The sequence below is a fragment of the Eschrichtius robustus genome, chromosome 3 (assembly GCF_028021215.1).
Source record: "Eschrichtius robustus isolate mEscRob2 chromosome 3, mEscRob2.pri, whole genome shotgun sequence".
NCBI classification, from domain to species: Eukaryota; Metazoa; Chordata; class Mammalia; order Artiodactyla; family Eschrichtiidae; genus Eschrichtius; species Eschrichtius robustus.
This window is the reverse complement of record NC_090826.1, coordinates 73,797,205-73,823,537: the sequence shown is the minus strand read 5'-3', so window position 1 is coordinate 73,823,537 and position 26,333 is coordinate 73,797,205. Positions and strand designations below refer to the sequence as shown.

The 26,333-nt window shown below is 34.9% G+C and overlaps 1 protein-coding gene across 4 annotated transcripts in view; it reads left to right on the top strand.

Annotated features, from left to right (window-relative positions):
* The first annotated feature begins 386 nt into the window (after window positions 1-386).
* TTLL7 (tubulin tyrosine ligase like 7) overlaps window positions 387-26,333 on the top strand; it is a 98,639-nt gene continuing 72,692 nt past the window's right edge. For 3 of the 4 annotated variants that reach the window (XM_068540181.1, XM_068540182.1, XM_068540179.1), the window contains exons 1-8: window positions 387-556; window positions 759-890; window positions 5,186-5,307; window positions 5,938-6,005; window positions 8,162-8,320; window positions 12,638-12,854; window positions 17,346-17,510; window positions 22,436-22,594. In XM_068540181.1, the coding sequence (XP_068396282.1) occupies window positions 532-556; window positions 759-890; window positions 5,186-5,307; window positions 5,938-6,005; window positions 8,162-8,320; window positions 12,638-12,854; window positions 17,346-17,510; window positions 22,436-22,594 (1,047 nt within the window). In that variant the 5' untranslated portion in view covers window positions 387-531. The remainder of the gene's footprint in view (window positions 557-758; window positions 891-5,185; window positions 5,308-5,937; window positions 6,006-8,161; window positions 8,321-12,637; window positions 12,855-17,345; window positions 17,511-22,435; window positions 22,595-26,333) is intronic. The other variant, XM_068540180.1, reaches the window with a different exon arrangement.

Sequence of the window (26,333 nt, the reverse complement as noted above, 5' to 3'; positions counted from 1 at the left end):
CTACGTTATAGTTTTGTTGAAAGATTAAGTGGTATAAGTGACCTGAGATAGTAAACGTTCAACAAATGGTAGTGAATATTGTTATTGTTGTTCTTGTTTGTGTAAAGCGTGTTATTTACTGTATGTAAATATGATACATGACTTACAACCTCCTCCTTTAGATTGTGCACTTTAAAAACAGGGGACTATTGCTTGGCATTTTTACATAAGGTTTAATAAATTAACTAATATTTGTTGATTAACTACATTAACTTTCATCTGTCCTTGACTTTTAAAAAGAAGAGTATTGGCATGTATCGAAAAAATGTCGTAAAAGTTGTTTTCTAAATGCCCTTGTTTTAAAATCCCTGCAGGTCCCTTCTTATCTCATAATTTCAATGTCCTGAAATCTGAGGATTCCACCAAGATAATATGATAGGAACTTTCAGTGATTTGGAGCCATATCCTACTTGGACTAATGCGGGCCTTCCAGGTTTCCTAAGAGCTTGTACAGCAGCAGCGCACACTGCTTGTTAATCGGCACAGGCAAGAATGCCATCTTTGCCTCAAGAAAGAGGTAAGCAGCTTGATTTAATCATGTGTACCTATTATGTGGCTGTGTTATAGATCATCACTGCTAACTTTTTAAGAATTAAAAATTAATTGGGGACTCAAAGAATCAGAATTTATAATTTTACCTTGTGGGGGGCATTTATGTTCTCTGGTATGGAGTTTTTGTTATTTCAGTGATGTTTGGTTGGTTTACATTTCTTTTAAAGTTATTCAGGGACCCTCTCCCCTGGATCTGAATACAGAATTGCCTTATCAAAGCACGATGAAAAGGAAAGTCAGAAAGAAGAAAAAGAAGGGAACCATTACAGCAAATGTTGCTGGGACAAAGTTTGAAATTGGTAGGTCTCCTCAGAATCATGAGATTTTCATAATTGTCAGAAAAACTAATTTGATGTTGAAAACAACATAGAAATTCAGAGATAATTATCTTCTATGTAATGGATTTTTGAATGCCTTCTATAAAATTTTCTTTTTTATGAGATATTTAACATGTCAGTAATCAAATAGAACATCAGTGTAAACTAAAAAGCTTTAGTTATTGATGGGATTGGATTAAATATATATGATTTTGATTAATACTTAGTTTTTAAATCAAATATAAAGTAATATGAGCAGTAAAACCAATGGTTCTAGCTTTAATCTTTAAATACAGATGTGCTTAGGAAAATTGTATTATTCTAATGCATTTTTCACTTGGGGCTAAAATTATGTTTACCCTTTAACATTCATTATTTTGTAAATCATTTTTAAAACAGATTAAAAATGTAAAATGAAAAGTGCGGAATTTGAGATTTATATTAAACAATGAGAACCTGACAATAGAGTAAGAACATATTTCTCTCTATGCTTTAAAAATTATTTTGATGATACTGTTGCCTTTTATTAATAGAATTTTAGTTTTTATATGTAAGCAGTATCTGCAGTGGAGAGAATAGATAAGAATTAATTACTTTAAATTAAGATACTTTTGCCCGGCACTGAGAAACTCATTACTACTACAAGTACTCAAAACATCTTCCTCTTTTTAAAAAATAATTTTGCATTAAAAGAGTTGAGGAAACCATGTGAATCTCAAGGATGTTAATTATTCTTACTCTTATTAACCTTTGAGGGTCGTGTTTCCACTAACAGTAATTCACCAAAGTTCATCAGCAATCAATGGAATATTTCATAGGAATCGAGGTCCCCTAATACTCTATTTCAACAAGTGTTCCTCAGAGGAAAAAACTTTGGGCGAGTTAATGTGGGAGGGTGAGATGTGAATTATTTGCAGCGTATTTTCTAGAGTGAAAAAACAAGAGTAACCATTGTCAAAGTGATTAATGGGCGGTGTCAACCTATCCTCCTGTTTGCTTTTAAGGTCCTGGTGGGGTTTATAAGCAACTTGATCCAAAGGAGAGTGTTTTTAACTGTAGTTCCCTCTCACTTCCAAGGGCTGAAGTTGCATTAGGCTGCTTCACACTGATTCCAGACCTCTTTGCTGAGCCTGCTCAGTTGTGTTTAGCAAAAGCCCTGGCTAGATCAGGCTTGGAGACTTGGACCAGGGACTGCTGGGAGAATACAAAGCTAAGTATAGGGGAGGGAAAGAGACAATTGGCTGTGTGTCCAGGAGAAAGTGTTACCTTGCTTTCCCTTATTTAACCTTGTGATATGCAACAGATTACTTCTTGTAATTTAATTACTGCTCCTTTGACAGGTTGAATTATATAATAGAAAGATAATTAAGCCATAGTCAGGACACTTGTGTTTTGTCCCTGGTGTTGCCTGTTTCCTCATGTAGAATACTTTGATCACTACTGGTCTTAATATTAATTCTTTTATAACCCTGGACCAAATATTTTCACATGAATTACCTCATTTAATCTTCCAGTAACCCTGTCAAATAGGCTGCATTACTCCCTTGTTGTCCTTTTCCCTGACTTTCCTCACTCTAATAGTGAATTTGAAGTGGCTAACAGCCATAAGAAAATAAATAAGGAAAAATAAAAACAGTAAAATAGGATGAATCTTGTGGCTGATCAGAATACAAACTGCATTCTATGAAATCCTGTATAGTTAGAGATGAGCATGGGTTTGACTCTGAGCTTCCTAGCAAGCAAAGCAAATAATCGAAACATAATCAGCTATAGAATACACAGTGCCCAGAAGATAAAACCATACTGGTTATTCAAGGGAAATGCAATTTTTTCTATTTCCGAGTCTTGAGAGAAATTTCTCCCATAATTCCTCATGGAGACACGTTGTGGAATGGTGAACTACATTCTCACAGTAGTCCTATAATTAATACATTATGAAATTTTAATTATTACTTTTTAAAATGCCCCTTAGCACAGTTGAAGAAACTGAAGCTCACTGAGAGTTAGCAACTTACTCAAGATTGTACAGATGGCAAAAGTAGAACTTGAATCTGAATTAATTTGCTTCCAAATTTAGTGTTCTTTTTACTCTATCATACAGCCTAAATAAAATATGAATTGAAATTTAAATTGAGGAACATTAAGGTGTCCTCTGTATCTAAAATTCAGAGAGTTGTTGCATGGATTCCTATTTTTAAAACTCCTGAACAGCCTCTGAAAGCTCTATGGGTCAAGGCAAAAAAAAGTAGGACAAATTTGTGAGGAATGTATTTTTGGTAATTTTCATTAAATAGGGACAAGACAGATTGGAGAAGGGGGTACTTAATTATGCAAGGGGAAATGTGAGAAAAATGGTTGGTGTGGTTATCTCTATTTTACCAACGGGGAGTTTGGTTTGGTAGAAATTCAATATTGAGGCAATTACTTCACTTCTTTTTGTAAAGAGAGCTCCTAAAAGACCAACATTTAAGAGCACGGATTTAGGCTTTGGCTGCCAACAGCCTTCTATTTGGAACTGACATGTTAAAGGAAGTTCTTTTCTGTGCAGTGGAGGATGGTATACTTAAAAAGATGCCAATTGATTTCTAAAACTTCAGTTCAAACAAAAATATGATCAAATAGCTTAGCTGAAAAAAAAAGTGACAGTTTAATACCCTACATTGTATTTTTCTTTGAAGTTCAACTTTGTCAGCTCTCCAAGCTTTGAATTTCATAATAAGAGAGATTTATATATGACCGACCTTACAAATTTGACTTTGAGAGTCTAAAGAAAGAATGGGTCTTTTCCACCATTGTTATGTACCCTGAATGTTCCCAGCCTCACCAGCTCATGTGTACATTAATACCCACATTTTAGTAGCTCATTATACTCCCTCCGTCCGTAACTGCCACCAGTTCCATTTCTCTCCTCAGGGGTTTCCCAGTTATTTCTGAGAGGCCCAGGGCAATGACTTCCATGCATTCAGAAATGGGTCTGCCCCTGAGCTGCGGTTCTGGCCTTGTCACTGTTTTCTGCTTGTGAGCCACTGAAAGAACTCTCCTAGGCTGTGTCACTATGGTCCTTGCCCTCCCCACGAGCTCTAGATGACACAGAAGCTCTTGGGCCCTCAGGACGCCAACACTGCATGGTGGTCTGCGGCAGAGAGCGGAACAGCCCTTTCCCCAAATTCTTGTACTGTACGTTGTCACCTAGGCCTTCAGAACAGCCCCGCGTTTTATCAAGCTTCTCATGGATAAAAGCAGCTTCACCTCAACAGTCCCTTCCCCGACCTCACCCGTCTCCAGTCACTGTCTTCTTCTATTATGCCTGTGTTCCAGGCATTAGTGCATAACAAGCCCGTTCTTTCTCCTCAGCCAGAAAGAAATCAAGAGTCCCTAGGACTTGAGACCAGCAGGTGTCTGGTCATCAGTTTCATACCTGAGCCAAGTACATTCAGACAATTAATCCCTTTTTACCGTACCTCCCCATATATAGGGCAGTATAAAGAAAATGTTTAAAAATAAACATCGAAGCGCTGCTAATTTGTTACACCATTCTATTAAGACTCCAAATTCTGTTGGAACCTAAATTTATCCTAAGTATTTGCTGATCTTTATTCTAAATTTGAACCTCATTGGAAGAAAAATGTCAATATGTTAATTGTGTAATTGTGATATCAATGTGTTGATTGTGAAATCTAAAAAACAAGATTTTCTCTGAGCATAAATTTTTTCCATAGGATAAGAGGGTTGGGAGCAGATAGGAGGGCCAGAGTTTCCAAATCTCTCCTGTAATTCTGCTTCATTATTTTGTATCCTGTGTCAATATAGCTGACTTGGTTTTAACTGCTAAAAATAATTTGAACTAGGGAGGTGGAAAATATAGGTTAGGTCTAATGATCAGGGGCTATTTTTATCTTTTCCCTTTTGTACCTAACCCAAGGTCATGAAAAAGCCATAAAAGTACATTTTCCTGAGTAGATGTGTTGTCAGCTGTGTGTGTATTTTCACTATGCTATGAATAATCACTGAAGTCTTTAATAGTGTTGTGTACCTGTTAAATCTCAGAAAATTGAAACTAAGGATTTTGGGTGCCACTTAAAAACAGTTCTCTGTTGCTATTGAGTATAATTTGGCATTAAATTGTTGTAGCTAAAAATAAGGTTATGCTATAACTAATGGAAATTTTACGAGTGAAATACTGTGAGCTAAAATGGATATATATCAAAAAAGATTTTCATAATGAATGGATTTCAGAAGTATTTTAATTTTGGTTTAACTTAACTGTTTACTTGCAGTTCGTTTAGTAATAGATGAAATGGGATTTATGAAAACGCCAGATGAGGATGAAACAAGTAACCTTATATGGTGTGATTCAGCTGTTCAGCAGGAGAAGATTGCAGAGCTGCAAAATTACCAGGTGGGAAATTAATCATGACCAATTTTTGGTTAGTAGGAAAGTTATATGAATTCCATTATAATTTTCTTTACATAAGGCTCTTAATATGTTGACGTATTAAATTTCAGTTCTAATTTACCTGAATAGCCTGTTTTGTTGCTGTCCAGTTGTACTGACTTTTTGCCTGAAGACTGCATCCTCTCAAATTTAACTTTTAACCTCTTTCCATCTTTAAGGAAGAATTAATAGAGGAAAACTCTTCCTAGGCTGGTGCTTTGCATTATGCTTAAAGATGAACGATGCGGAGTAGACTGCATAAAGAGATCTGAATACGGATATCCCTTGTAATGTCAGCTATGTGTAATTTGGCTTCATTATTTTATTTCTGGAATGTAATACAAACATATTAAAAAATAAAAAAGCCAAATACATGGAATTTTAGACAGTTGAGATTTTGAATAGTTCTTCCTGTTAGTGTAGAGGGTTATACAAAATTGGCTGTAGGCAACAAATTAGTCCATTTTCATCAGTTTTTTTTGTTTTTTACTAAAAAAAATTAAACTCAAAGAATGAATGTAACTGTATTATAGTATAAATGAATATATTCATTAAGTTAATGAAAATATTAATGTTGACCTTTTTATTTTCCAGAGGATCAACCATTTTCCAGGAATGGGGGAGATCTGTAGGAAGGATTTCCTAGCAAGAAATATGACCAAGTAATCTTCATTTTCTTGTAATAGAGAAGACCTGTTCAAAAATTACATTTTGAATGTCATAGTGCTATCTTTCACAAATTTATATTGATTTGAAATGATATTTTGTCGGAAGAGATAGAATTTTAGAGCTGGAAGTGTTTTAAAATTTTCCTGGTTCTATTCTTTGACTTTGCAGAGGAGGTAATTGAGGGTCAGAGACATGAATATCTTGCACAAAGTCAAATAGCTAACAGCAGAGCTGGAGTAGAAACCTGGTCTCCAGAATTTCAGGGTTCTTTTCACTGCAACTTGCTGTCTCTCTAGCAGCATAAGTTTTTCTTTTAAATGTAAAAAGTTTTCTGTACATGGCATTCAATATATACTTAATTATTTTCAGTTAAACCTTGCAGGAACTAAGTTGTTGCATTATATCCCGCCTGTGGGTATGTGTGTGTTCAGAATACTGGTTATTGAGCATCTAATATGTGCCAGGGACTGTAATAGGTGCCTGTGTGCACACATATATGCATACACACATGTATATGTTCCTACCCGGGGATACATGCACACATATTTATCTCAGAGACCATTATTTAGAGTAATAATCTGCTTTCATGGGAAAAACTGTTAACAGGTAAAGTGTTATACTGAATATACTGCAGAATTTTTGTGCAGCTTATATTTCTGTTGATTAGATTTTTTTTTTATTTTAAGAAAGTTGATAAACTGTATGCTTGGATTTTTTTCTAAGTATAACAAAGAATGGTATCATTCATAAACACCTCATGGTTAGTTTTAAAATGTATTGGTCTATTAAAGCTTTAACTTGATCTAATTTCACATTATTGTTAAAATATAATAAATACATGTAAAGGTGCTGGAAATAAAAACAAGTACATTAGCACTGTTATTGTGCTTCCTTTAGATATTTTAGATATGTGTGTGTGTACGTGTGTGTCTGTGTGTGTGTGTGTGTGTGTGTGTTTCAAAGCAATCAGTGTTAGCCTATTTTGTACTGAGATTATTTACCTGGTTGGCTTATTTTGGATTTGACAGATGGAGTTGGTGATTATTTTCCTTCTCATATTGGAAACATAACTTTTTGTATAGGGTTCTCTTGAAAGAGCACTTGAAATATGATAACTGTATGACCTTCCAGTTGTGGAAGCCAGGTGGCTTATATATTCCACACCCTAGTCTTACAGTATAGGCCCTGCTTCTGTGCATATTATATACTATGGTCCCATTTTAGTTTTAACTAACCTTGTTTGGAAACAGTAACTACTCATCTATAAAAGACTTGCATACATTTCTAAAGAAGACTTTTTGAAACAATCAGATTTTCTTTAATAGGTAATATTTTAAAATATTTCTAAGAATTTTAAAATTGTTATTGGGAATCAATATGTACCAAATAATTAGCATTTGGATTAATCAAAAACAAACATTTTATACCTAGTATTGTATCAATATCCCTAAGTTATGTACCAAATAGGCAGCCTGATTTATAGCAAATACAAAAATGTCAGGCCATACATTGTAGCCATAAAACTACATGTATAGGTAGATGTAGTTGATATAAACAAAACCTGACTCAGAGGCTTCAATGGTTTTCTCACAAAAGTAGTAAAACTCCAGAAAACACCAGGGTAAAAGGCAATCTAAAATTTTTCCCTATGGATGACCCAGCAAACTCCAAATCATCTTTTAAGAAGCAATATGAATGGCACCTGGCTGTGAACCATACTAACCACCCCCATCCCGGAGGCAGAGTTAATGACGCCTTCCACATGTTACCTTGCCTTATACAGCTTTATTGCACCTATCACACTGTATTTAATTAACAGCCTATATGTAAATCCCTTAGAACAGAGACCATGTTAATCCTCAGTGCCCAACACGTAGTATATACTCAAATGTTTGATCTATTAATATGTAAATTAGTACATGGGGCAGAAATTCTTGTCTATTTTTTCCACTGATGTATCCCTAGTATCTAGAATAGTGCCTAACATATAGTAGGTGATTAATAGGCATTTTAAAAAATTAATGAATAGATCAATAAATGAAGAAATGGAGGGAATTTAAATCCTTGTAGTAAATGTCAGTAGCACAGAGAAAGAAAGTTTAGATAAGTTTGAATAGAAGTTACTTTTCATATTATCTCTAACTTACAGAATGATCAAGTCCCGGCCTCTGGATTATACCTTTGTTCCTCGAACATGGATCTTCCCTGCTGAATATACACAATTTCAGAATTATATGAAAGAATTAAAGAAAAAAAGAAAGCAGAAGACTTTTATAGTAAAACCAGCTAATGGTGCAATGGGTCATGGGTAGGTATTTTTCATATGGAATACATAAAAATTTTAAAAAATTGGGGGAAAGAATAAGTGTGACCATTTGCTCATGGTTGAGTACTAATATGAAAAAAATAATAAAATGGCTTTCTAACTTTTGCTTTTTTTGGAACTAAATATTTAATGAGCCCTTTTACCCTGTCCCGGAGACTTCAATAATTCAATCTGAAAATTTAATCAGCAGGTTGTGAGACTTTGATAGGAGACTACAAAATAGAGAAAAGTAAATATTTTCTAATTTTTTTCTTAAACATAAAATTTGCATTCATCATAATTTTAGAGTAAGCTTGGAGAGGAAAATCAATTGATACAGTAGAGCTAAATTGAGTTGGTGAATGAAATGGAAAGGGTGTTACTGTTTTCATCTTTAAAAAAAATTTTAAGCACAAAATATCTATTTTCTTTGCTTTACAAATAATTTTTTTCTTTATGTAGCCATGGTAATTGGATTGAAGATGAGTAGAACACATTTTAAGCTAAAGTGCTGAGAACTAGACCTGTTAGCTGGGGATAGATTATACAACTTAATATTCCTGTTTACTTTTGCTTTCTTATGCTAGTTTTCTGCTGTTTACTTTTTCAAAGAAAATGTGGCTGAGGCTACTTTTAATAAAAACACAAGTAATTTTTATCTTTGATTTAGAGTGCTGTGGGGAAAAAAGATATTTGGAAATATAGCTGCCAGGTAAATTACTGTTCAACACATTTCCTTTTAACTTTTAATCATAATTTAATAATTTAATCAGACATTATTTTAAACTGTGGTTTAGTAATTTAAAAGACAAACAACATGTAGTGTTAGTGGAAATTGTATATTAATTGTTTAATGTAAATTTGGTTCACTATATGTTAGTATCAAGGTAAACATTTTGGGGGGGATAATTGAAGTTCACATTTTCTCAATTTTAATGTTAAAAATTATGTTAAAAATTCATTTTTATATATATTTAATGTTAGTGTAAATAGTTAATAATATGAATTGACTACAGTAATAAAATAGCTGAAAAGTATACTATACATACTGTGCTGCCAGGGTTTATCTCATGCAATGCAAAAGTACATAGGTGAAGTACACCTCTCTCATCTGTAGAATGTATCTATTTCCTTGCTGGTTTTCTGTTTAATTGTCCTGTTCATTATTGAGAGTGGGGGGCATTGAACACTTCAGCTGCTATTGTTGAACTGTCTATCTGTGCCTTCAATTCTATCAGTTTTTGCTTCATATATTTTGGAGCTCTGTTATGAGGTGCATATGTTTATAATTATTATATCTTCTTGATGCATTGACTTTTAAAAATTATTATATTACTGTTCTTCTTTGTCTGTTGCAGTACTTTTTGTCTTAAAGTCTATTTTGTCTGATACTAGTATAGCCACTTCAGTTCTCTCTTGGTTACTGTTTGCATGGAATATCCTTTCCACTTGTTCACTTTCAGCCTATTTAAGTCTTTGAATATACAGTGTGGCTCTTGTTGACAGCATGTAGTTGGGCCATATTTTTTATACATTCTGCCAAATCTTGTCTTTCAGCTGGAGAGTTAATCCATTCTTATTTATTATGTAATTATTGATATGGAAAGATTTACTTTTGGCATTTTGCTATTTGTTTTCTTTATGTCTTATATAGTTTTCATACCTCAATTTCTCCATTTCTGCCCTCTTGTGTATTACATGGGTATTTTCTAGTGTACCATTTTAATTTCATTGTCATTTATTTTACTATATATTTTTTGAGTTATTTTTTAAATGGTTGCTTTGGGGTTACAATTAGCATCTCAATTTATAACAACCTAGTTTGGATTAATATAATTACTTTTAACAGTAAAAACAATGACAACAACAACAACAAAACTTTGCTTCTATTTGCCTCTGCCCCCTTTATGATGTTTTGTCACAAATTACACCTGTATATATTGTGTGCCCATCAAAATAGATTTATAATAATTGTTTTATGCAGTTGTGTTTTAAATAATACAGGAAAAATAAGCAGTTACAAACCTAAACTACACTAGTAGTGACTTTTATTTTTACCTATGTAGTAATCTTTACAGGTGTTCTTTATTTCTTTGTGTAGATTTTAATTACTGCCTAGTGTCCCTTTGCTTCAGCCGGAAGGATTGTCTTTAGCATTTCTTATAGGCCAGGTATAATAGCAACAAACTCTCTCAGTTTTTGTTTATCTGGTAATGTCTTAATTTCTCTTTCAATTTTGAATATTTTGTCAGATATAGATTTCTTGGTTAACAGTTTTTTTTTTTCTTTTTCTATCAGCACTTTGAATATGTCATCTTACTGTCTCCTGCCCTCCATTGTTTCTGATGAGAAATTAGCTCTTTATCTTAATGAGGATCCCTTGGGTGGGATGAGTGTCCTGTCTTGCTACTTTTTTCTCTCTTTCTCTAGGCTTTTGACAGTTTGATTAGAACATGTCTTAGTGTGGCTCTCTTTGAGTTTATCTTGCTTGAAGTTTATTAGGCTTCTTGATTTGTAGGTTAATATTTTTCATCAGATTGGGAGATTCTCAGCCATTAATTCTTCAAAGAGTCTTTTTGCCCCTTTCTCTTTTCTCCTTTTGAGACACCCATTATGAGTGTGTTGATATTATTGATGTTGTCTTGCAGGACTCTTAAGCTCTGTTCATTTTTCTTCATTCTTTTTCCTTTCTGTTCCTCAGACTAATCTCAATTGATTTATCTTCAAGTTTGCTGATTCTTTCCCTGCCTTCCCAAATCTTCTGTTTAGCCCCTCTAATGTATTTTTGTTTCAGTTATTGTACTTTTCAACTTCAGAATTTTTGTTTGGTTCCCCCCACCTACCCCACCACCTTTAAAAGTAATTTCTATCTCTACTGATATTCTGCATTGGTGAGATATTATTCCCATGGTTTCCTTCAGTTCTTTGTACATGATTTCCTTTAGCTTTTTGAACAAATTTAAAATAGTTGATTTAAATAATTTATTGTCTAGTAAGCCAAATGTCTGGGTTTCCTCAGATATAGTTTCTATTAATTGAGAATTTTTTTTGTGTCTGGGTCATACTTTTTTTTTTTGAATGACTCATGATATTTTGTTGAAAATTGGACATTTTGTGTATTGTAATGTAGCCACTCTGACAATTAGATTCTCTCTCCTCTACAGGGTTTTTTGTTACCATTGATGTTTATTTGTTTAGTGACCTTTCTGAAATAATTTTGTAAAGTTTGTATTTTTTATTGTGTGTGACCTCTGAAGTTCCTGTTCTGTTAGGTCAGTGGTCAGTGTAATTGTCCAATCCGTTAGTAATTGAATAGAGATTTCCTTAAACACTGGGAACCAAATATCTATATCTATACCTATATCCATATACACACACACACATATATATATGTGTGTGTGTGTATATGGATATAGGTATAGATATATATTTATCCCCCAATCCTTGCAGATGGTGTATGTGTGTGTGTGCGTGTGTGTGTGTGTTGGAGCATGCCCTCAACACTTAGCTAGGTAGTTTATAACTCTGCCTTAGCCTTCACTTCCTACTTGTACAGAGCTTGATGGTTAGCTGGAGGTAAGAGTTTAGGGCCATCTCAGGTCTTTCCTGAGCATGCACTTAGCCCTGGGCATTCATATGGCCTTCTAGAATCCCAGAAATATGTGAGAGATTTTCAAAGCCCTTATTCCCCAAAGACTGTCATTCCTGTCTTTTTCCCCAATCTTTGCAGTTAGTCTGTTGTTTTTCCCAACTGCTATTTGTTGCCCCAGGCAGCAGGGACTACTACATTTGTCTTTAAATGTTTTCAACATATGTCTCTGACCACCCCCCCCAATCCCCCCAAGTAGCTGCTTCAGCACTGGGAGAGTTCGCAGTTAGACAAGATAAAAGAAAACCTTTGAGATTGTCCAGGGAACCACAGAACTGATTTAAACAAATAAACAAACAAACAAACAAAACAACCACAAGAATAGGTCTGTTCTGCTGCCTCTAGAATCAGTACCTGTACTGGGAACACGGGTTACTGCTCAAGGCCACTGCTGAGCTGGGGGTTGGGGGTGGTACCAGAGTAAGTTAAAATGCTAGGAATCTCTTTTACACAGATTCAGCTGTTTTTTTTTTGTTTGTTTGTTTGTTTTTATCACATGTTCCTTGGTTAGTATCCATGGTTCTGAAAAAGTTGCTTCTGACAGTATTTTTATGCCGTATTGTTTTTGTGTGTGTGTGATGGGACCACTTTCCTCTTGAGTATTACCTATAACTTTATTAAAATTCTGACTCCATAACAAATTATTCTTTTAATCTTTTCTCTAAATTTAGGATTTCTTTGATAAGAAATGGTGACAAACTTCCATCTCAGGATCATTTGATTGTTCAAGAATACATTGAAAAGCCTTTCCTAATGGAAGGTTACAAGTTTGATTTACGAATTTATATTCTGGTAACATCGTGTGATCCACTAAAAATATTTCTCTACCATGATGGACTTGTGCGAATGGGAACAGAGAAGTACATTCCACCTAATGAGACCAATTTGGTAAGTGATACCAGACACTATGATTTTATTAATTTATTCAACATCTATTTTTTAAAACACCCATTGTGTATAAATGTTAAATGAACAAAGTTCCTCCTCTCAGGCTTGTATAGTCTAGAAGAATTATATACGTAAATAAGACTGCCTCTAATTTAAGACAGCTTTGTGGAAATTAGAAAAAAAAGTGCCTGCTGCTCCAAGTAGGCTAATTAGGAAAACACACCCCATCTGGTTGCTGTGAGCATGAGGATGGATTTCGAAGTATATATGTGTGTGTAGTGGTCCTGGATAGAAATGATTGATACAGAAATACAAATTAAAATAATAATGCCATTGAGAAATACAGATAAAGTGTTAAAGAATTGAGTGTAGGAATAGGTTTTGTTCAGCTTCTCATGGGAGAGGTGGTATTTGAGCAGGCTTTGTATGAAAGGTATGGTTTAAACATGTAGAATGTGGGAGAAAGTACATGAAACAGAGAAAGCAAAAGTTATCAGAAAGTAGAGTTATTATTTTTTGTTGGAACAAAAGAGAAGATTTTAAATTTATGTGGATCAATTGTGAAGTAGAGACATAAATTGGCAGTTTCATAGTACGTTTTTAATTCTATTAAGTGGAGATTTTTGTTAGTATTTTTCCATTAAGATTATCTTTGTGTAGCCACAACATATTGATGAAAGTCATAACTGTGTCGTTTATGAAGGTCAAACTGTAATTTATTATCATAATTTATCATGAAAGTCATAAATGTAATTTATAGTTTATGAGAGACAAACCGTAGTTTATTATCCATACCTAAAAGTTTAGTTAACCTCTACCTCTATTTTTGGAGCTACTAATTACAGTAAAAATTACACCTAATTAAGGATTGTTTCCCATTTTTGTCAAAGGCCTGGTTATTGTTCTTCTATAATATTATGCACATAAATGACTACATTGAGTGGTCATTTTCCAAAATTAAATGACTAATCATAAATGTTGCTACGTTCAATTAACTAAGAAATGTTGTAAACCTGGCTAAGGAAGAATAAGGGAACTGTCAAAGTTTTTACAGGAAAGGAAGATAAAAGAAAGAATCATCTCTTCAAAGGTCATAAGGTGTGGATACATCCAATCTTCAAGAAATGTTTGAACTCTACTGCATTCTAGACATTGTGCTGGTTTTGGAAAAACGGTGACCAAGACAGATACCGTACTTGATCTCACAAAAGCAACAATCTAGTGGGGAGGCAGAAAATAAATAAGCAATTATAATACCCAGTGGTAAGTGTAATGGTTTAAGAAACTGAGAATGCTATGGCAGTGCATAGCAGGAACATCTAACTCAGTCGGAGATACAGTTAGAGAGGGAGTTTGTAAAGTGAAATCTGAAGAGTGAGGGGTTAGCTAAGTTAGAGGTGGGGTGGGATGGGTTAAGACTCCAGGTAGAAGAATGGTCCAGAGGTAGGAGGGAGAGTGATGTGTCTGGAGAGAGCACACACGTTCAATATGGCTAAAGTACAGACTAAGAAAGGATGGGTGTTCTGACATCAGGATGGAGAGTCCCAGAGGCCAGATCTTGGTAGATCATGGCTAGGATTTTGGAACTTAACCTAAGAAGAAGGGAAGCATTGAAAGATTTTAAACAAGGGAAAGAAGGAATGAGATTTTTGTCTTAAAAAGGTCACCTGGTCTATAGTGTGGGGAATGTGAGATGGGGCTGTAGATGGATGGGAGAGACTAGAGTAAGGGAGACAAGAAGCTGTATTCTAGTCTAACCACATGTGAGAGACAAGATGACTTAATTTGAAGTGATAGTAGGACAGGACTACGAATAAGAGCACAGATTTCAGATATATTTACGATACCATGGGTAACACTGATATACCGACAGGTTGATTTGTAGAATAAGGGAAAGAGAGAGAGAAATTAAGGATAAAACTCAAAAGAGTTTTGGCACAGCAGTTGGGTGGATGGTGACATTCTCTGTGATAGGGAGTATTGGCGCTTTTAAAGTTTTGCAGAAAGCTGATGTGGTTGATTTGAGATGCCTGTGTGACTTCCAAATGGATCTATACTATTGGCATTTGGATATACAGTATAGGTCTGAAGCTTAGATGAGAGAACTGATCTACAGGCGTAATTTGGGGCTTGTCAGTTTATAGATTATAATTAAAATAGTTGGAGTGGGTAAGACTGGATTATATATATGTAAGGCAGATAGTCATGTTTTGAGAGGAAAGAGTAAGGGAAGAGATAGGAAAGGGTAAGACTTGAAAGCTCATTTAGGTGATAAAGTGATTTATTCTAATTTCTTAAGTTGGATGTATGTGATTTGCTTAAGTACACTGGGTTAGGAAATCATATTGAAAGATTGGGAGTCAGGAAACGTGGCCTCTAGGTTTCGCTTTGCCAAGTGCTCTTGAGTCACATAATCTCCTGGCTTTGGTTTTCACATGTATGAAAAATGATGTTCTCCTGTATAAACATCAGTGTTCCTCATATATCTCTGAAATTTCATGATTGAATTCCTACATGAAGATATGAAAAATTTTAAAAGTGAAGTACAAAACTTTATCTAAAGTGAGATCACTCTTATGTAAAAGATAAGTTTAAGAAAAAAGGTGGAAAAAATAAACCAAAATGCTCCCATTGGTTGTTTTTGGACAGCAGACTGCTTCATATTTTTTTCCTTCGTAGTTCCAATTTTTAAAATAGGTGCATTTTGTCATGAGCTGTATATTGATAAGCTACATGTAAGGAAATCATAAGAGAGAATTTCAGAAATTGAAATATAATAAACATAAATTTTTTTGCCACCCCATGTAGCAGTCAGTCAATCCTTGAAAGGTTCTGTATGTTCCAATTCATAATTTTGAGCCTATACACTATAAAATAGGGTGGAGAATAGTTATATACTTTTCATGCGTTGCGGGTTGCTATTTGATTCAGAGCTGCCATCACTTCTCCTTATGGCAAATGTCCAACTGACAATGAACTGTTTAGAAGGGGATTTTTGTCAAGGTAGATGTGAAATTGTGGACTTTCCAACGCTACATATAAAGATAATGTTTTAAGAAAAATGCAAAGTTCCATTTCTTATTCACTTTTCCACTAGGATATCTAGAGTTTTTATTACTGCTGTTAGTATTTATTTTAAGAAATTCCTGCCAAATGGAGAGCTCCTCAAAAAATTATTTTCCAAACAAAAATAATTTCTATTTTGGAAACTAAGAAATGTTATAGTTTGATTAATTTCCTTTTTTCTTTAAATCAAGCACGTAAAATTAGACAAGTATGAGGTTATGCTCTTTCTTTTAAATATCACTTAGTTTAAAGTGATAATTTTCATGAAGGTAGGGACTATGTCTGCCTTGTTAGTCTTTGTGTCCACAGTGCACAGCACACATTCCTGCCAGTGGTGGGTGCTCCTTAAATATTGTTCAATGAACAAAATAAAATTCTTAATTACTGGTGGGCATATGGATTAATAAACAACATGTAGCTCATATGATCAGTTCTGCATATTTGCTTCAAAGATTTCAATATTGTAGACTTAAGTAACTGCAGTGAAAATAAAATATGATATAAATATCATTGGTTATTAACAAATCAGAAGAGTAATGATGTGCCCAAAGTATGTATTCATTGTGATGCAACATTGCTATCTAAAGTGGTTTCTGGGAGTAGGATCATGAGGGTGGGATTTACAGACCTCATGAATGTTTATGATAGATTGATAAGGAGCTATTAATGTATATTAATTGACAATTATGAGAAATTTTAAATTTTGTACTCTTTTTCAAGTTTATTTGAGGATAACGTTGTCAACAAACATAAGAATATAAAGAGACTAAGACCTAAGAACTCCAGTATGGAGTGCTATAAATTTGCTGTTAATCATTTAGACATTTGTACAGCATCGTGTGGTGCTTCTGTCTGCTGACTCTGAGTGCACTCTGTCTTGTTAACAAGTTACAGTGATCTTCCAGTCAGGATGGGAGGGCAGAGGTTGAGGTTGGTATCCTGCCTCTAGGTTTCTGCTACTTACTTGAGCTTTCACTTTTAAATCTTTGTTTGAGAGGATACAGAATACTCTCTCTCAGAAAATTCCTTTCCCAAAACAAGTTAGGATGAAAATTTTAGAAAAACATTAAAAACAAACCAACTAAGAAAAACAAACTTCAAAGTTACAGCATTTTTCTTGCTTAGCAATATGTAGTTTCACATTTTCATTTAATTACTCTATATATCCTTATTATTTTCATACTTTCTATGGTAGATATATTTTCAGTAATATACAAAGTAACTTTGTAGGTAACTACTTTCACAACCTTTTTTAGAAAAATGTGCCATTGCATTTTGAAAATTATCTTTATAATCATTAAATTATGAATATGTATATTTTAAACTTTAAGATTGTCTTTCCTCTTTGGATGCTTTCTTTTCTGTGTAACTTCATGGTTCTAGAGTCTCATAGGCGATAACAACTTTGGTTCTGACTTGTTACAGACCCAGTTATTCATGCATCTGACAAACTACTCTGTGAACAAGCACAATGAACATTTTGAAAGGGATGAAACTGAAAACAAAGGCAGCAAACGTTCCATCAAATGGTTTACAGAATTCCTACAAGCAAATCAACATGATGTTGCTAAGTTTTGGAGTGATATTTCAGTAAGATTATACCATTTTACAATCTTAACTGTCTTTCCTCATATTAATTGAAAGGATCATCAACCATTTTAAATAAAGAACGGATTACATTAGATTGGGCAGATAAAGTGTGCTTTTATGAAGAAAGTGAAATTTGTCATGGACCTTAATAGATAAGTAGTACTTTTACTGCTAGGCTCGGAAAGAGGGAATGCTAAGCGGAGGCAAAAGCGTGAGTAAAGGCATGGAGGTATGAAAATAGTTCAAAGTGGCCCAGGTTGGCACATATCATATTTGTGGGAGATTCATGAGGACTTAATGGCTGGAAAGATATGTGGAGCCAAGTTTTAGGTCTGAAAATCAAGGCTTCACTTGGTAGGCAGTAAGGATTCATTCAGTTTTTAAGGGAGGAGAGTAATAAGGCCAAAGACCATGCATTTGAAAGATAAATCTGACAATGGGTATAGGATGGGTTAGAGTGAAGACCAGAAGTAGGTAGAGGAGGACATTTGGGAGTAGTTTCAGGGAAAAGAATGGCCTGAATTGAACCACAATAAACGAGGTGACAATGAAGTAGACCTTGAGATTAACTGAATGTTCAGAATGGGGAGGGGGGAAGAAGTATTCAGATATTCTTCTGCAGTTTTGAGGAATAATTATAAGGAGAATGGGTGTGGCATTATTTGAAATAGAATAGGAAGGAATTTATTTTGAGATGTAGAGCTTAGTTTTGCAGATGAGAGAAAAGAGTTCTATTCACTTATTTGCTAGTTCATTTATACATTTATTCAGTAAACATTTATTGAACCCATAATATAAGCCTGTCCCTGGCTGATAATTTGAGGATTTATAAGATACAGCTCCAAGCCTCAAAAAACTCAAGAGTTTGGTAGGGAACACTTGCACATAAATTGTTAATGAAATGCAATGTAGCAAGTACAAAAACAGAGGCATACATTGGATTCTGTGGGGTTGTAGAGGAAGACCACATATAGTAGCTTTGAGTGGATGGGCATAGCAGGACTTCCTGGAGGCACTGACACCTGAACTCAGTTTTTTAAAAGTCCATGAGGCTATGATGAATTCTACTTTTGATATGTTAAACTTGAAATGCTCTCTCAGGTAGAAAAGTTGAACAGGCAGTTAAAAGTGTACGTATGAGGTGTAATGGATAATTAAAGCCATGGCAGTAGATGAAATTCCAAATGGTAAGGGTAAAGAGAGAAAAGGAAACACGTATGAGAAGATGACCTTGGTGAAACAGAACCTTTTATTAATCCTAGCAGAAATATTAAAATGGTATTCATAGTTAAGAAGAGTATGTTGAAAATACTTAACATGATTAGGGCTATACAATTTGACTTCTGGGACGAATAATATATATTTAAACAAAAATATCATGGAAAATGGACGTGAAAGTTCATTGTTGGTTGAACTTGGTTCTCTTGAGTAAATCAGAGAAAAACTCAGCATCATTATATTTATTCCTTTTCTTAGTGTTTTGTTGGTTTAAATCTTTTTTAAAATCTTATTTTCTGTGTCACAGAATGTAGACCCGAAGATCTTTAGGTATCAGACAAGTAAAAAGGAGTTAAGTAGTCTGTATAGAAGAAAATAGGGCAGGCTGAGAATGGTGGTAATTTGAGGAGCATAAGAGGTCTAAAGGGGGTAGATACCACTCAGCACCAGCCTGTTGATGCCATGTGGTATTTTGGGCCCAGTGTGCCTCATTCTCTAATTTGTCAATAGATGCCCTAAGTCTCCTGATTTATAAATGTTAGCAACAAATTCAAAATTTTTAAAAATTTAGGGGTTCCATCAAATTTTAAAGTTTGTCATTTGGATTTGGTCAGATTCTCACGAACTTGTTAACTTTCTATTATATCTTCCTGAGGGACTAAATATTGATACATCCAAACAAGAAATTTGATTCCAACAATGCCATTTATTTATCTATTTACTTTATCAAGGCCAGTTTTTTGGAAATTCCAAAAAATATTCTAATAATGATAGTTTACTATCATGTGGGTCAGAAACATCAAAGTGGTAAAATTTGCAATTTTGATACAATAGCTCAATGATGGAAGATCTACTTGGTGATACCTGGATGATTTAATGAATGGGTCGTTTGGTGACTAGCTCAGTGAGACCAAGAAAGTTTTAGATGCCCTCTGGTGTTCTTTTTCTTTACCAGATTCTTCACTTCTTGAGTGAAGAATCTGTTTGATTGAATGAGTTTGATTGTTCAGGGAAGTCTTTGATTGTTCAGGGATGAGTGAAGAATGAGTTTGATTGTTCAGGGAAGTCTTTGTGAAAAGGTGGAACCTGTTGGGTTGCCTTGGTGAGGAATGTACGGAGAGAATCAGTCAGAGAGAAAAATGGATATCATTAGCTTTACAGATATTAGTTTTAAGTGGTACTTTCCCCACATAATTGAATTAGGACAAGGTATACAACTAAGACTAATACTAATAAGAGTATGGAAATTAACTCCTTAGTTAGAGCTTAAAATATGATTTTCAGATATGACCTGAACATAGCAATTGCGGGCCTATTAAGCTCTGATACATTGCATGATCTTTTCTATAAATGGGTAAATTTTGCATCATTCTTGCCTACATTAGTTAAAATGTATATTAATAATCTATAAGTAACCAATTAATAAATAATTAATAACATTAACTTTTCCAAGTACCTTCTTACAATTATCTTGTCAAACTATTTGCACTTATGTAATTCTTTTAAAATTTGCCTTCCTTGTTAAGAATTGCATGTACTTACAGATGTCTGTTGAAGGTGAATCAATGGGATAGTATAAAAAGAGAATAAGAGGAGATGAAGAAGGCAATTGTGCAATAAATTTTTATCTTAATAGTTTACAAATTTCATGACTTTAACTTAGAACTTTTTTTTGGTGACTACTTTATTGATGGTAATTTCTCTGAAAAGTAGCTGTCTGCATATGAAAACTAACATTCAGCAATACCGTCTATGAAGAACAGATATATGTGCTTTTGTGCTGGTCAAGAATAAATAAGAAATCAATAGAAAAGCAGGCCATGGAGGTTAAAAATGACTATAATCACTCATAAAATCATCCTTAATGAATGCTTTGTATATACTTTAAGTACAAATCTACAAAATCATCTTTCAAAGCAATGTTGGAAATTCTCAAATGCATTAGTGGAATTTGATTTGATTAGTGGAATTTGTGTTTGGTTGTATCATTCCTGATTTCACATATACCTGCAGTCTTGCCTCTGCATTCCTAAAAGTGTGCTGTTTTTTTATGTAGAAAAAAACACAGATTTGTAATCCAGAGTCTAAATATTCATTCCCCCTCACCCTGCCCCCCCATCCCCCCACCTATCTTGTTTCACGTAGACACTTACTAGTCAAGGTTTTAAGTTTTTTTTCCTACCCAGGTGATTTCAGTAATATCTCAAGATTTATATAACGTGACCTTTTTTTTTTATCCTCATATACTGTGGTGCTACCATGCATTTGTTATTTTGAATAGAATTTTCTAAGAACAGCCTCTTGTGGCATCTCTGATATCCCCAAATACGTTCTGGGTTGGGATTCTTGGTAACAGTGAGGTTAACTTCATCTTCCATTTCTTTCTTTCATATAATAAATACTGCTCCCACCAGGCAGCTGAGTGTTTGTGTCTGACCAGATATATGAGGTGGAATTCTAGAAGAATAATAGAATAAATATAACAATAGTAGTTAAGTTGCTAACCCCTCTTGACGGTTTACTCTGTTCTAGGCACTATGCTAAGAGTTTTACATGGAGTCTCATTTTGTCCTTCCATCAGTCTTTTGCAGCAGGTATTTTTGCTATTGCCAGTTTACATTTTAGAAAAATGAGACTCACAAAGTTTAAGCAACATGACTGAGGGTGCACATCTAACAAGTAGCAAAGCCTGGGATAAAGCCAGAAAGTCTACTTTGGAGCCATATTCTAAACTGCCATGCTATATTGCCTATACCTGTAGAATGGGAGTTAAAAAGACAGTATATTCTAAGCAAAAACCAGCGAGACAGCTTTTCCACAATCCATAGCTTGTTCTCAAACTTCGGTAAGCCAACTTTTTCTTTTATTAGCATTAGTAACTCACCCTAGTAGTATTATGTGTTCTCACAGAAAATGTTGACAGCTAGTTTGTTAATTGGCAGTACTCTGATTTCAGATAAACCGTATGAACAACAGAATCATCACTGCACAGAGAAACCCAACTCTCCTAGATTCTGTCCTCTTGGTCTTTCAGGCTTTGTCTAAGTGGAGGTTCTATAATGTTGTTTGTGAAATAGTTTACTCTCCTTGGAATTGTCTTCCCTCCCATCCCCTCGCCTTCTGTATGGTTTCTGAGAAGGCAAGCATGTGATCCTACCTTACTTATTTAACAAATACAAGCCGCATTCATAAAATTTTATTTGTTCACAGATGATCTTGAGCATTTACTAAATGCCAGGCACTATTGTTAAGCGCTGGGAATGGGGTTGTAAATAATACAGACAAGGACTCTGTTTTAACAAAAAAAGAAAAAGGTCAGCTGGTCCTATGCTGTGTAGTGACACAGTAATGAATGATGTATGGGTGCCTACTTTTGATGTATGGGTGCCTTCCCTACTTCAGGGGTCAGGGAAGGACTCTCTGAGTATCAAGGGGCCAGACATGGGAATACTGGGGGAAGTGTGTTCCAGGAAGAGGGATCAGCTAGTGTGAGAGGCCTAGAGAAGGGGAGCATGGCTGGAGCACAGTGGGCAGGGGGAGAGTTGGGTGACATGAAGTCAGAGCAGTGGCAGGGGTTAGATGCCACAGAGCTTTGTGAACCTGGCCAGGATGCTAGTTTGTAAGTCCAGGCCTGATTTCCATGTATGTAAATGAGATACAAAGAAATAAGGCTTTTCATCATTTTTTTAAAATCACAATCTTTACAGGAATTGGTGGTAAAGACTCTGATTGTAGCAGAACCTCATGTCCTGCATGCATATCGAATGTGCAGACCTGGTCAACCTCCAGGAAGTGAAAGTGTCTGCTTCGAAGTCCTGGGATTTGATATTTTGTTGGATAGAAAACTAAAGCCATGGCTTCTGGAGGTAAGGTGTTTCTTTAAGAAGAAAGAGAAGTGATCCCTATTCTTTTTTTTTTTTTTTTTGAATTTTACTTTATTTTTTTATACAGCAGGTTCTTATTAGTCATCAGTTTTATACACATCAGTGTATACATGTCAATCCCAATCTCCCAATTCATCACACCAACACCCCCACCCCCCTGCGGCTTTCCCCCTTGGTGTCCATATGTTTGTTCTCTACATCTGTGTCTCTATTTCTGCCCTGCAAAGCGGTTCATCTGTACCATTTTTCTAGGTTCCACATATATGCGTTAATATATGATATTTGTTTTTCTCTTTCTGACTTACTTCACTCTGTATGACAGTCTCTAGATCCATCCACGTCTCAACAAATGACCCAATTTCGTTCCTTTTTATGGCTGAGTAATATTCCATTGTATATATGTACCACATCTTTTTTATCCATTCGTCTGTCGACGGGCATTTAGGTTGCTTCCATGACCTGGCTATTGTAAATAGTGCTGCAGTGAACATTGGGGTGCATGTGTCCTTTTGAATTATGGTTTTCTCTGGGTATATGCCCAGTAGTGGGATTGCTGGATCATATGGTAATTCTATTTTTCGTTTTTTAAGGAACCTCCATACTGTTCTCCATAGTGGCCGTATCAATTTACATTCTCACCAACAGTGCAAGAGGGTTCCCTTTTCTCCACATCCTCTCCAGCATTTGTTGTTTGTAGATTTTCTGATGATGCCCATTCTAACTGGTGTGAGGTGATACCTCATTGTAGTTTTGCAATTACATTTCTCTAATAATTAGTGATGTTGAGCAGCTTTTCATGTGGCTCTTGGCCATCTGTATGTGTTCTTTGGAAAGATGTCTGTTTAGGTCTTCTGCCCATTTTTTGTTTGGGTTGTTTGTTTTCTTAATATTGAGCTGCATGAGCTGTTTATATATTTAGGAGATTAATCCTTTGTTCGTTGAGTCGTTTGCAAATATTTTCTCCCATTCTGAAGGTTGTCTTTTTGTCTTGTTTATGGTTTCCTTTGCTGTACAAAAGCTTTTAAGTTCCATGTCCCATTTGGTTATTTTTGGTTTTATTTCCATTTCTTTAGGAGGTGGGTCAAAAAGGATCTTGCTGTGATTTATGTCATAGAGTGTTCTGCCTATGTTTTCCTCTAAGAGTTTTATAGTGTCTGGTCTTACATTTAGGTCTTGAATCCATTTTGAGTTTATTTTTGTGTATGGTGTTAGGGAGTGTTCTAATTTCATTCTTTTGCATGTAGCTGTCCAGTTTTCCCAGCACCACTTATTGAAGAGACTGTCTTTTCTCCATTGTATATCCTTGCCTCCTTTGTCATAGATTAGTTGACCATAGGTGCGTGGGTTTATCTCTGGGCTTTCTATCTTGTTCCATTGATCTATGTTTCTGTTTTTGTGCCAATACCATACTGTCTTGATTACTATAGCTTTGTAGTATAGTCTGAAGTCAGGGAGTCTGATTCCTCCAGCTCCGTTTTCTTCCCTCAAGAATGCTTTGGCAATTCGGGGTCTTTTGTGTCTCCATACAAATATTAAGATATTTTGTTCTAGTTCCGTAAAAATGCCATTGGTAATTTGATAGGGATTGCGTTGAATCTGTAGATTGCTTTGGGTAGTATAGTCATTTTCACAATATTGATGCTTCCAATCCAAGAGCATCGTATATCTCTCCATCTGTTGGTATCATCTTTAATTTCTTTCATCAGTGTCTTACAGTTTTCTGCGTACAGGTCTTTTGTCTCCCTAGGTAGGTTTATTCCTAGGTATTTTATTCTTTTTGTTGCAGTGGTAAATGGGAGTGTTTCCTTAATTTCTGTTTCAGATTTTTCAGCATTAGTGTATAGGAATGCAAGAGACTTCTGTGCATTAATTATGTATCCTGCAACTTTACCAAATTCATTGATTAGCTCTAGTAGTTTTCTGGTGGCATCTTTAGGATTCTCTATGTATAGTATCATGTCATCTGCAAACAGTGACAGTTTTACTTCTTCTTTTCCAATTTGTATTCCTTTTCTTTCTTTTTCTTCTCTGATTGCCGTAGCTAGGACTTCAAAAACTATGTTGAATAATAGTGGCGAGAGTGGGCATCCTTGTCTTGTTCCTGATCTTAGAAGAAATGATTTCAGTTTTTCACCATTGAGAATAATGTTTGATGTGGGTTTGTTGTATATGGCCTTTATTATGTTGAGGTAGGTTCCCTCTATGCCCACTTTCTGGAGAGTTTTTATCATAAATGGGTGTTGAATTTTGTCAAAAGCTTTTTCTGCATCTATTGAGATGATCATATGGTTTTTGTTCTTCAGTTTGTTAGTATGGTGTATCACATTGATTGATTTGCGTATGTTGAAGAAACTTTTCATCCCTGGGATAAATCCTACTTGATCATGGTGTATGATCCTTTTAATGTGTTGTTGGATTCTGTTTGCTAGTATTTTGTTGAGGATTTTTGCATCTAAATTCATCAGTGATATTGGTCTGTAATTTTCTTTTTTTGTAGTATCTTTGTGTGGTTTTGGTATCAGTGTGATGGTGGCCTCATAGAATGAGTTTGGGAGTGTTCCTTACACTGCAACATTTTGGAAGAGTTTGAGAAGGATAGGTGTTAGCTGTTCTCTAAATGTTTGATAGATTTCATCTGTGAAGCCATCTGGTCCTGGACTTTTGTTTGTTGGAAGATTTTAAATCACAGTTTCAATTTCATTACTTGTGATTGGTCTGTTCATATTTTCTATTTCTTCCTCGTTCAGTCTTGGAGGGTTATACCTTTCTAAGAATTTGTCCATTTCTTCCAGGTTGTCCATTTTATTGGCATAGAGTTGCTTGTAGTAGTCTCTTAGCATGCTTTGTATTTTTGTGGTGTCCGTTGTAACTTCTCCTTTTTAATTTCTAATTTTATTGATTTGAGTCCTCTCCCTCTTTTTCATGATGAGTCTGGCTAATGGTTTATCAGTTTTGTTTATCTTCTCAAAGAACCAGCTTTTAGTTTTACTGATCTTTGCTATTGTTTTCTTTGTTTCTATTCCATTTATTTCTGCTCTGATCTTTATGATTTCTTTCCTTCTGCTAACTTTGTGTTTTGTTTGTTCTTCTTTCTCTAGTTCCTTTAGGTGTAAGGTTAGATTGTTTATTTGAAATTTTTCTTGTTTCTTGAGGTAAGCTTGTATAGTTTTAAACTTCCCTCTAGAACTGCTTTTGCAGTTCTAGGTTTTGGATCATCGTGTTTTCATTGTCATTTGTTTCTAGGTATTTTTTGATGTCCTATTTGCTTTCTTCCGTGATCTCTTGGTTATTTATTTAGTAAAGTATTGTTTAGCCTCCATGTGTTTGTGTTTTTTACGTTTTTTTCTGTGTAATTCATTTCTAATCTCATAGCGTTGTGGTCAGAAAAGATGCTTGATATGATTTCAATTTTCTTAAATTTACTGAGGCTTGATTTGTGACCCAAGACTTGATCTATCCTGGAGAATGTTCTGTGCGCGCTTGAGAAGAAAGTGTAATCTCCTGTTTTTAGATGGAATGTCCTATAAATATCAGTTAAATCTATCTGGTCTATTGTGTCATTTAAAGCTTGTGTTTCCTTATTTATTTCCATTTTGGATGATCTGTCCATTGGTGTAAGTGAGGTGTTCAAGTCCCCCACTATTATTGTGTTACTGTCTATTTCCTCTTTTATAGCTGTTAGCAGTTGCCTTATGTATCGAGGTGCTCCTATGTTGGTTGC